Below are 12,277 nucleotides of genomic sequence, written 5' to 3'. Positions count from 1 at the left end.
TTAGCTCTATCTAATCCTGTCCCCCTCGATGCCAACCTTGGACTAGGCATTTTCCCTAATGGATACAGGATATCAGTTAAACTTTTTAACTTGCTAGATAGTCGTTCATTCATTCTACAATAGTTATTAAGCACCTGTTAACTAAGAGTTAATAACTAAGTCTGTTAATAGCAAGACTGTGCTACAGTCTTGACACAAGGTGCTGAGTGCTGGGTATACAGAAATGAACAAGGCGAATGGGACTTTTCTGTCAAGGCGTTTACACTCCAGTGGGGAGACAATAGGAAAGCAAAGCAAGGCTGTTGTAGACTGAGGTAACATCATCCATCCATAGGAAGGAATGTCATAAGTACCAAAGCATGGGGCTTGAGAGTAGCTGGGTAAGGGAGAGGATAGTGTAGTGTGATCAAAGAAATCCTCGCTGAGGAGGTGGCATTTGAGCTAAAAGACAGAAGCGGTAAGGAAATGGATAAACAAAAAAGACAGGTAGATGGGAGGGAGGTTCAAGAGGGAGGAGACATATGTATACCTGTGGCTGATTCATGTTGATGTATGGCAGAAAGCAGCACAATATTATAAAACAAATATCTTGCAATAAAAAAAAATTTTTAAGAGATTTTAAAAAAGGGTGGGGGAGGAAGTTTATAAAAGGAAGACTAGAAAAATAAATACATCATGCTCAAATCCAGAAAAAAAAAGACAGAAGAGTTTCAGGCATTGGGAACAGTAAGTGCAAAGGCCCTGCAGCAGGATGTGCTTAATGCGACTAGAAACAGACAGGAAGCCCCCTGAGGGTTGGTGAGTCAAGAGATAAGAGGCAAGAGCCCAGTCCAATCTGGTGGGATTTGAAGGCCACAGCAAAGGAGTTCGAATTTTATGCTAAGAACAATGGAAAGGTATCAACTCTCAGAATCTCCTACTGTAAAATATTCCAGCCAATCAAAAGAGTATATATAGGTATATATATATATGTTTAATGAATAATTTAATGAACACCCAGGCAACCCTTCACTATTCCTCCTCGACACCATTTCTCACTCCTCCAGGGAGATACCTGTTGTCCTCAATTTTAATTAATAATTTTGCCTTTCTTCCTAATAATTACAGAGATAAAGCAATACATTGCCTGGTTTTGAACTGCATATAAATAGAATCATGCTACGTGTGTTCTTCTGCAATATGCTTTCCTGTTCAGCCTCACATGTTGTCAGAATGGTCTGTGCTGGTGCATGGAGCTGCGGTTTATTCCTTTTCTCTGCTGCATCATACTCCAGTGGACCATAACTGCATAGTCAGCTACTGTCAGGGTTTATCTTTTCTCCTGGGACATGACATTATTCGATTTTCTAATGTTGAATCAACTATGCATTATTGGGATAAACCTTTTTGAAAAATGTGGTTGGATTCCATTTGCTGATATTTTGTTTAGGATTTTTGTTTCTGCACTGGCAGATCAGCTTCACCTGTCATTTTCCTTTCCTGCCTTGTTGCTTTTGGGGTCAAGATTGCACATTCCCTATAAAGTGACCTGGGGAGTGTTTCTCCTTGTACTCTCCAGAGCACTTGTATAGGTTGGAGAAACCCATGGAAAGATTTCATCAGTGTGACTGCCATGTCATCATCCTTTTGCAGCCCTGTTCTTGTTAGAGTCTTGGCTTCTTTTGATATAACTTTTCTTGCATGTGCCTTCTCCCCCAAAAGCAAAGAAAACAAAGAAAACACATGCCTCCCGCATGAGTACCTCAACTTGACATGGTCACAGCGTACTTAGAAAGCTGCTTTTCTGGTTTTTTACAGGTGGGTCCTTAACACAAGATTTTTAGCATGAAGAGTTGTCAACTGCCTCCCCAGCTAACCACAGGTAGGTGCCTCTCTTAACTGGTTCACAGCTTTCTTGAAAACCTAAATACAGGATCATTCGTTCATCTCTTAGGGCTGCCTCGAACCTGAGTTGTGATGGACCCAATTCCTGGGTCCCAAGGTGAGTCTGGGCCAGCTGGGACCTCAGGCTGCTCACCAAGGCTGCTCTGTTTTAAGGACATCTTGGAAACTATGTGACCCAAATCCTCTAAGCACAAAATTAGCTTCTTTCCATTATTTTTGAAAGGGAAAGAACAACATGCTAAATATAACGTGGGTCAACAAGCCAGAAACAAGATAAATAGCCACCAGCTGCACGTTGGGGAGCTGGGTCTCCATGCCCCACAGTGAACCTTCGAGGTCTTGGTTTCCAGAGGGTGGGAGGAACCAGCAAAGGGTCTGAAGCTACCGTTGGACACAAAACCCTGCCGCAAACCCAAAAAACAAGTGCCTTCATTTTGTTTTCTTATTTGAAAAACAACACATTTCTGTGTTTTCTAGTTATTACCCTCCCAAGGAGAAAACGAAAATAAAAACCATTCTGATCCCAACACCCAGAGAAAATAACTATAAACGTTGTGGCTTGTATCATTTGAGTGTTTTGAAATTTAATGTAACACATTCAGTGGTGTCTCTCCCAAGCCTTTATTCCCCACTATCCTTCTTTCTTTTTAGATGTTCTTTTTCTAGTGCTCCCCCACCCCGCCACTCCATAAAACTTTAATACCAGATAGGCTGAGTATCTATGTACCATGGAGGGCCACAAACTTTGTAACAATTAAGATTATTTTACACCATCCCCAAGAGCCAATTTTCCCCCCTTGTGGGTGAGCTCACCCCATGGAGAATGCAGGCTTTAAATAATACTAAATAACAAACCTTCCTGTAGGAACTCACTGTGTGCTGGTCACATACTGTTCTGGGTACTTTATGTACATTTACTTGTTGACTTATCATACCTTTCCTATGAGGTTGAGTCCTAGAGAGCTTTTATCTGCATCTTAACAGTTGTAGAAACTGAGGCACAGGGAGGTTAAGTCATTTGTCCAAGGTCACTCAGCTGGGAAGGTGCAGAGAGCCCAGGCAGCCTGGTTCCACAGCTCACACTTAACCACCAAGCTGTGTTGCCTTAAGACAATACATTCTAACTGTAAAAAACTCAGACTACAGAAATAGAGTATGTAGGTCTTTTGTCTCTAAAAAATACAGAAATAGAGTAAAAGTTACACTTCCTAAGCCCCCTTCATCCCCAGAAACAATCTTTGGCACAAGTTTGGAATGTGTCTCTCATCTGGGATTTTACATATATGTTTACATATATGAAATATATTGCCTCTTTATTTTAACATAAGTAAAATCATTCAGCCTTTTCCCCTATATATTCATATGAATAATACATGCCCATGTACAGAGCTTTATAAAAATTAGGATCACACTGAACATACTCTTATTTGATTTTAAAATCTATCATCAGCTGCTTTGAGACCATAATTCAGTAAGTGCGTATTTTATTTAACCAGATCCAGACTAGTGGCTGTTGAAGTAGTTTCTAGTTTCCCACTGCTATCAAGTTAGGATGAATATCCTTGCCCTGTACATAATTCTTAGAAGTTGGAATGACAGAGCTTGAGGGTATAAACATTTTTGAAACTTTTGATCCCTAAATGCCAAAACTTGCCACCCAGAAAAACTGTATGAAATTGCCCATCCCAACACCCTCACCCACACTGAGTATTACTGCCGGTTTTCAGTCATTGACAACAGGCCAAGAATGTGTTCGTTCTGACTTTTTCATCTCTGCCCATGTCCCTCATCAGGGGCCTGTTTTACTCATGTGACACCACAAAGCAAAACTTGAATTGAGAATGAATGAGAGCGAGGAGCCAGTTAGGGTAATGTGGCCACATCACTGAGTTAATAAACAGGTTGTCAGCCTCCCCGGTAAGAGGCCTGGCTGTCCAGCCCTGAGCAGGTGCTCAGTGAATAGTTTCTTCTTCTCTCCTGCTTCCAGCACAAGGCTCAGGCTGCATCTCTCTACCACTGAGCCCCCTAGTTCTGACCTTTGTCTCCAATCCATTTGGCAGAACCGAGGCATTGCTAGGGCTGCGAAACCCCTCATCCTTCCCTTCGCTGGCCATGAGTGATGTGAGAAGCACACCGCCTTGTGTATACAGTAGGCGATTAGCAGCTGGCCTCACTGCAAGTGTCTCCGACAGGATTTTTGTTCAGTGTTCTGCATGCACACACGAGCATGGTCATATACCAGCACACGGGCATGCGTGTGCATGTATGTACACACTTGTACCCACCCATATAGTATAGCACATTCAGGAGGCAGACCCTCATATGTGAAGTGGGGCTTCTTTCACAAGATTCTCCATATGCCCTCCAGCCTGAGTTAGGACCCCCGGCTGCCTAGTGCCACAGTTCCTGTACTTTCTTCTCATTATTTTTTTAATTTTTAAAAATTTTATTACTTTATTTTTGGCTGTGGGTCTTCATTGGTTTTATTTTGTGGGTCTTCGTTGCCGCGGGGACTTCAGTTGCAGTGAGAGGGGGCTACTCTAGTTAATGTGGCAGGCTTCTCACTGCAGTAGCTTCTCTTGTTGCAGAGCCAGGCTGTAGGGCACATGGGCTCAGTAGTTGTGGCTCCTGGGCTCTAGAGCACAGGCTCAGGACTTGTGGCCCACGGGTTTAGTTGCCCCGTGACATGTGGGATCTTCCTGGATCAGGGCTTGAACCAAGGTCTCTGGCATTGGCAGGCGGATTCTTGACCACTGAGCCACCAGGGAAGCCCTTTTTAATATTTTTATTGTGATAAAAATCACATAACGCATACTATTGTAACCATATTTAACTATGCAGTTCAGTGGCACTAAGTACATTCACATTGTTGTGCAACTCTCACCATCAGCACCATCATCCATCTCCCGAATTTTTCATCTTCCAAAACTGAAACCCTGTCCCCATTAAACACTTAAGTCCCCATTCCCCCTCTCCACCTCCACCCCTTGGCCCCTGGCATCTACCAATGTACTTTCTGACTCTATAAATTTGACTATTGTAGGTACCTTATATAAGTGGAGTCAGGTGGCGCTAGTGGTAAAGAATCTGCCTGCCAACGCAGAGATGTAAGAGATGTGGGTTTGATCCCCTGGAGGAGGGCATGGCAACGCACTCTAGTATTCTTGCCTGGAGAATCCCATGGACAGAGGAGCTTGGTGGGCTATAGTCCATGGGGTCCCAAAGACTCGGACATGACTGAAACAACTTAGCACCCAATGTAATTGGAATGCCTTCTTAAGAAGGCATTAAGTTATATTTAACTTAATATATGTCCTAAAAACAGATTATGCCTTATTTTTTCTCTCTCTCTCCCCCTACTTTATTGTTATTCCCTGTGGACTGTTCTCCTGCTGGCCTGAAACCTCCCCGCTAATCCTTAATTTGTTCATCAGTATTTCTCTAGTACTGAACACTGCTTAGCAGGTACATGTGAAATATTTGTTGAGTGGGAGAAAAAAAAAGAAGGAATGGACTTCAAGCCAGTAGAAGATGTTATCCCAATTATTTTTAGAGTATTTTTGAACAAAGTGGCCAGTTTCAGACGGAGCCCAGTGCTTGATGAGAAAATATCTCGGCAGCATCAGATTTCACATGGCCTGGTTAGCCATCTTTTTGCAAGGAGCGGAAAGAATGTGGAATGGCAAATAGGGCCTTGCCCATCTAAACAGCTGTAAAGTTTTACTGTTCTGCAAAGATTGCTGTGGCAGGGATAATGTATTGAGGAGTAATTAGCCAGGAGCCTTACTCGCTGGTCCTCCAGCCCCCTGAAAGTGTTCCAATCTCAAACCTTCAAGTCACTGGCTTATCAGGCTCCCTTTCCCTGCCAGCAAATTGTTACAGACTCCCAGCTGATTGATCCCATGAGCACAAGGTCTCGGAGCTGCTTCACAAGATAGGGTTTTTCATCCAGCTGGGCACAACAGCTAAGATGATGGATGTGCAGGTTTCTGCCCCTTTAAGAAAAGCAAAACTCAGAACTTCCCTGGCAGTGCAGTGGTTAAGACTCCCTGCTCCGCATACAGGGGGCACAGATTCCATTCCTTGGTTGGGGAACTAAGATCCCGCATGCCACACATGCCGTGCCAGCCAAAAATAAATGGAAAAGCACCCTTTAAGAGAGAAGGAAAAAAAAAAGGTAAAACTCCATGTGGCTGAAAAGAAGCATGCCTTGCAGGACAGCTTCATCTGGCTATTTCATTCATTTGATTCAGCAGGCATTGGGGGAGGGAGGGTGCTGCTATGTTCCAGGAGCAAAGTGGAAAAGAAGTGGTCACAGAAAGAAAGAGATTTGCCACAGAAGATCCTGGGGGCTTGTGGGAGACACAGAAGGGCAGCTGAGCAGGGCTGATCAAAGAAGGGCAGAAACCCTGGAGGGAGTTTGCGATGGGGAGTGAAGTGCAAGATGAGTGGGAGAGGCAGGGTCAGGTTGAGCCCGCCATGAGCAGGATTCCAAGGAGCCTGGATTTTGTGCTGCAGACAGTGGGAAGCTACTTCCACTGGGTCACATCATGACTGATGCCGGTTAGCCAGGCAATATTGACATGGCTCAGGAAGCCATGGTTCACTCTCGCCGTAGCTGGTGAGAGGCTGAGATTGTACTGCACTTCACTAAATCCCACAAACTATCTGGATGACCAGCAGCTCTGACCTTTCTGGCTTCCCGCAGGGAAAGGTCTGGCTTCTCCTTTTCAGGTTGGGGAGGCAGATCACAGAAGGAGCAGGGCACGTAAGACGTCTGGAACGCATCAGAGGCAAGCCCAGCCCTGGCCATGACTCAGTCCTGCCTCCCCCTACCCCTCAACCCCGCCCCGACCCCGTCCCTAGTCAGGAGCACAGCCACCGCATTCAGCAGAGCGCCTTGAATCAGAAATGACTTTGCTCTCTCCTCTCTGCTTTCCTCGCAGACCTCCCGGACGCAGCCGTCTACACAGAATGCCTTGTGTTGGCTTGCAACCATCCCTCGAGAGTCCAGCCGCCGTTTTTTTAGTGTGGCCCTAGGGCTTTCGTTCAGGACGTTTTGTTGCAGCTGCTGCTTTTTATTTATTTATTTTCTCTCTTTGAACCTGGACCTTGCCCCGCTCCTGCTGGCATGATGGCCCAGTCCAAAGCCAACGGCTCGCACTATGCGCTGACTGCCATCGGCCTGGGGATGCTGGTCCTTGGGATCATCATGGCCATGTGGAACCTGGTCCCTGGGTTCAGCAACGCAGAAAAGCCGGCTGCTCAGGGGAACAAGACGGAGGTAGGAAGTGGCATCCTTAAGAGCAAGACCTTCTCTGTGGCCTACGTGCTGGTTGGGGCCGGCGTGATGCTGCTCCTGCTCTCAATCTGCCTGAGCATCCGGGACAAGAGGAAGCAGCGGCAGGGCGAGGAGCTGGCACACATCCAGCACCCAGGGGTCGAACCGCACGCCCATGAGGAGGACAGGTGAGGATGGCCGACCGGACCCGGACTGGGGATGGACACGCACACCCACATGCATACCCACAGGCTCAGGACTCAACAATGGTGAGAACATTTTAATCTAAGGGGCTGTCTCCCATGACCGCTTCTGTGAAACAGTTTATCGTTTTACAAATGACTTTATCTTTTGATCCCAGAGTTTCCCAAATAATATGGTTTGAATGAATGATTACAGTTGTGTCAAGATTCTGACACACCCTCCAGGGGATCTGCATGGCAGCTGGGGTGGCCAGAGCCTGTCCCCTGGAAGCTAGTCCATTTACCCCCAGTGTCCTGGATGTTTATGCTTTGAGTTGAAAGGTTGGGAAGCAAGGTTCTATTTGACAAAAAAAAAATGCTACAGACACATTTAAAAAGCAAGTGCTGAATTGGGGGCATAAGATAAAAGTTGATACCCCAAGTGTAAAAAGAGCACTACTTGTATAAAATAGATAACTGATGAGAACCTACTGTATAGCATGGGGTGGGGTGGGGGGAAGAAGGCACAGTCTGTTTGTAGGACAGATATTAAGTTAACCTTAAAAATGCATTCCAATATACAACAGATGCAAATACTGTTTGATTCCACTTATACAAGGCACCTAGAGTAGTACCTCACATTCATAGAGTTAGAAAGTACATTGATAGATGCCAGGGCCCAGAGGTTGGGGAGGTAGCGGGTAGGGGTAGGGATGGGGAATGGAGACTTAGTGTTTAATGGGGAGAGTTTCAGTTTAGAGAGGTGAAAAATTTGGGAAATGGATGATGGTGAGACATGCACAACACTGTGAATGGACTAGTGCCACTGAAATACACAGTTAAAATACGGTTAAAATAGTATGCTTTATATTATGTGATTTTTATCACAATAAAAAAAATTTTTTTTAAGATGCCTTACAAATGAATGTTAAAGAACACACGGTTGGAAAATGGACCAAGAACACGAACAAGCATTTCACAGACATTCAAATGATAGTTGTTCAGTCTCATTAGTCAGGAAATACAAACAACCAACAAAAGGCATTGTAATTCTTTGCCTATCTGCTGGCCAACATAGACTGTACTCCGGGTTAAGATTTGTCAGGAAGTGGGTTGCTAATGAGGGGCTGGTTGACATAGCCTTACTGAAGGGGAATTCACTGTAACGGGCGTTTTAAAGATGTGTGCGCCTATCAGTTACCTTCCTAAGAGCTTATCTTTGGGACACAGTCACACAAGTGCAAAGGGGTCTGTACTCATAGATTTATCAGAGCATTGCTGAAAATAGCATAGACAGATGTGACTACTAAATATCCATCAGTCGAGCTAAATTATAACATGCCCATTCACTAGAATTCTCTGCAGCCACTGCCAAACTATATTTGTTAATGTGAATCTGTATCTCTGAGAAAAGGTTTATAACACAGCATGTTAAGGTCTTCATCACATCAGACATTGTGGCTATGGGACTAGAGAAGGATCTGGAAAGGTGTATAGCAGAATGTTGTTATTGTTCAGCCACTAAATTGTATCCAACTCTTTGCAATCCCGTGAACTGAAGCACACCAGGCTTCCCTGTCCTTCACTATCTCCCAGAACTTGCTTAAACTCAAGTCCATTGAGTCAGTAATGCCACCAACCATCTCGTCTTCTGTTACCCCCTTCTCCTGCCTTCATTCTTTCCCAGCATCAGGGTCTTTTCCAATGAGTTGGCTCTTCCCATCAGGTGGCCAAAGTATTGAAGCTTCAGCTTCAACATCAGTCCTTCCAATGAATATTCAGGACTGATTTCCTATAGGATTGACTGGTTTGATTTCTTTGCAGTCCAAGGGATTCTCAAGAGTCTTCTTCAATACCACAACTCAGAAGCATCAATTCTTCAGTGCTCAGCCTTCTTTATGGTCCAACTCTCACATCCATACATGACTAATGGAAAGATCATAGCTTTGACTATATGGACCTTTGTTGGCAAAGTGATGTCTCTGCTTCTTAATATGCTGTCTAGGTTTGTCATAGCTTTTCTTTCAAGGAGCAAGTATCTTAATTTTGTGGCTGCAATCATCATCCACAGTGATTTTGGAGTCCAAGAAAATAAAACCTGTCACTGTTTCCACTTTTTCTCCATCTATTTGCCATGAAGTGATAGGACCAGATACTATGATCTTAGTTTTTTGAATGTTGAGTTTTAAGCCAGCTTTTTCACTATCCTTTTTCACTCTCATCAAGAGGCTCATTAGTCCCTCTTCACTTTCTGCCTTTAGGTATCATCTGCATATCTGAGGTTGTTGATATTTCTCCTGGCAATCTAAGTATTTTTATATTCTTTATTAAATTTTTCTGTAGTGTTTGAATTTTCAGTAAGAATGTCTTATCTTTCTAGTGGAATGGGAGATGTTTTTATTTTGGAAAAATTAAACAAATTTTCTGAAAGTAAAAGATAATCAGGCATATTCTAGAAAACTTGGGAAATACAAAAAAGAGCAAAGAAGGAAAACTAGTCACCCATCATTAAAGGTATGACCAAGTCCCTTGACCTCAATGTATCTGTTTTCCCATCCATAAAATGAAAAGTGTTAACCTCCCCTGCTTTTTAGCCCAAATGTAACAGCATACCAGGTGGGCTATTCTGATGCCCAGATGGGCGTCCTTTGACCATAGACAACATAAACATACATGAAACAGGTGCCAATTTGAAGCAAAATGGTTGTTCCTGGGTAGAGAAAGAATATCTGGAATATAAAATTTACATGTATCTCAAATTATTCTGTAATTTCCCATCCATAAAATGGGTATACCAATATTGGGCTGGCCAAAAAGTTCATTTGGGTTTTCCATATTATCCAGGGGAAAAGCCCAAACAAACTTTCTGGCCAACCCAATAGAACCTAACTCATAGTGTCTTTAGGAAGATGACATTAGTTTATATGTACTTAGAACAGTGTCTGGCTTGTAGCCAATAGGTGAAGTGATAGCTCTTATTCCTCCTTGGATACACCTGTTATTAACAAGGCTGGTATCCAGGGTCCCAGTGGCAACATGTGGTCTGGGATCCATCTCTTTGTGATCGTAAGTGACTCGAGCACATGCTAACCATCCCATGTCTGTGTTGCTATCTTGCAGCCAGGAGGAGGAGGAGGAGGCCTCCTCACGGTACTACGTCCCCAGCTACGAGGAAGTGATGAACACAAACTACGCAGAAGGGAGGGACGAGGACCAGAACCCCCGGATGAGCATCTCTCTCCCCTCCTACGAGTCTTTGACAGGGCTGGATGAGACGAGCCCCACCACAACCAGGGCCGACGTGGAGACCAGCCCAGGGAACCCCCCCGACAGGCAGAACTCCAAGTTGTCCAAACGCCTGAAGCCGCTGAAAGTGAGAAGGATAAAATCCGAAAAGCTTCACCTCAAAGACTTTAGGATCAACCTGCCAGACAAAAACGTGCCTCCTCCCTCCATCGAGCCTTTGACACCCCCCCCACAGTACGATGAGGTCCAGGAGAAGGCCCCTGATGCCCGGCCCCCTGACTGATGGCCCCTTCTGGGCGGATTCCCTCCTGTTTCTCGTCCTCTGCACCAACAGACCCCAAATGAAGCCACTTCAGCCACAGTTGAGAAGCGGAGGGGCCAGGTGTGTACTTAGCTATTTGGATGGGGCCAGGAGCTGAGGGCGTTCTAGGACTGGGGAGTGACTCTGGGGTCCCCAGGACCTCCGGTCGCAGGTACATTGGAAAGAGCTGCTGCCCCGGATCTTGAGAAGCTGTGACCCCATCCAGGGAAGCAGTGCCGGCATCTTCCCCTTTGTCCTTCCTTGACATTGAATTGCTGGGGACAATACTCCTCCTTCTGATTAGGAAAGGATACGTAGCAACTGGCTTAGATCATGGCTTTGTTTTGCTTCCACTAGGACTGTTTTGTTTCCCAAAGAAAATAAGTTATGTCTTCACTTTCTCCCTGGAGTCCTGCACTGTGGGTAGGAAAGATGACCGGCTCTACAGAAAGGACACACCCATATCATGAATTAAGCTGAACAAGAGGCTGGATGATTACATGGGGGTGAGACCCAGGTGGGGTTCTCAGAACCCTGATGCCATCGGTTGTTTTGAGGCCTCAAGACCTGAGGATGCATAAGATCCTAGTCTCATTGGTAGACTTTTCCTAGTCTCTCCTATGTATTGGCAAAAAAAAAAAAAAAAAAGAAAGCCATCTGAGATGTTCTGTTCCTTCTAAAATGAGCTTTTTGTAATAAAATATTTTATATGTCGTACATTTGGTGCTAGATTACCTTAACAGCTCTTCCAACACTGACTTGCTTAGGGAGAAATCTCACCAATGAGAACAATGCTAGCTAATATATCCTGAACACTTAGTATCTGCCAGGTGCTATGCTAAGCACTTCACATATTTATCCCTGTTCAGCTGTGCCCAGGCCAGGTATTGGGCTTCCCAGGTGGTGCTAGTGGTAAAGAATCTGCCTGCCACTGCAGGAGACGCAAGAGATTCTTCAGTCTCTGGGTCGAGAAGATCCCCTGGAGTAGGAAATGGCAACCTATTCCAATATTCTTGACTGGAAACTTTCATGGAAAGAGGAGTCTGGCAGGGTACAATCCATGGGGCCGAACACAACAGAGCACACACCCACACAAGCCAGGTATTCCTACTGTGGGTTAGTTCATGGAGAATCAGGTTAATTAAGGGGCCCCATGTCACACCACTAATAAGTGGCAGAGCTGGGATTTGAACCTAGGCCCCAGGGCCTTAGTTCTTCCACAGTCTACTGTGCCACTCAGTGGAAAGGGCTCTTTCAGACTTTAAATGAGGACTTGTGTGTCCCAAGTGCTGAGAGTGTCCCTGTCAACCGACATGCCCAACAGAAAATTCTGGATATTTAGACAGCAAGTCCAAAGTTCCCTTTCTGGGACGTGGTTAAGTC

General features: G+C 44.8%; 1 protein-coding gene across 1 annotated transcript in view; it reads left to right on the top strand.

Annotated features, from left to right (window-relative positions):
* Positions 1-11,611, top strand: part of TMEM51 (transmembrane protein 51) — a 59,169-nt gene extending 47,558 nt beyond the window's left edge. The window contains exons 2-4 of the mRNA XM_027565339.1: positions 1,798-1,861; positions 6,831-7,353; positions 10,468-11,611. Coding sequence (XP_027421140.1) covers positions 7,016-7,353; positions 10,468-10,876 — 747 coding nt within the window. The 5' untranslated portion in view covers positions 1,798-1,861; positions 6,831-7,015 and the 3' untranslated portion in view covers positions 10,877-11,611. The remainder of the gene's footprint in view (positions 1-1,797; positions 1,862-6,830; positions 7,354-10,467) is intronic.
* The last annotated feature ends 666 nt before the right edge of the window (positions 11,612-12,277 follow it).

Source organism: Bos indicus x Bos taurus, chromosome 16 (genome assembly GCF_003369695.1).
Source record: "Bos indicus x Bos taurus breed Angus x Brahman F1 hybrid chromosome 16, Bos_hybrid_MaternalHap_v2.0, whole genome shotgun sequence".
Lineage (NCBI taxonomy): Eukaryota > Metazoa > Chordata > Mammalia > Artiodactyla > Bovidae > Bos > Bos indicus x Bos taurus.
This window is presented reverse-complemented; position numbering and strand designations above follow the sequence as displayed.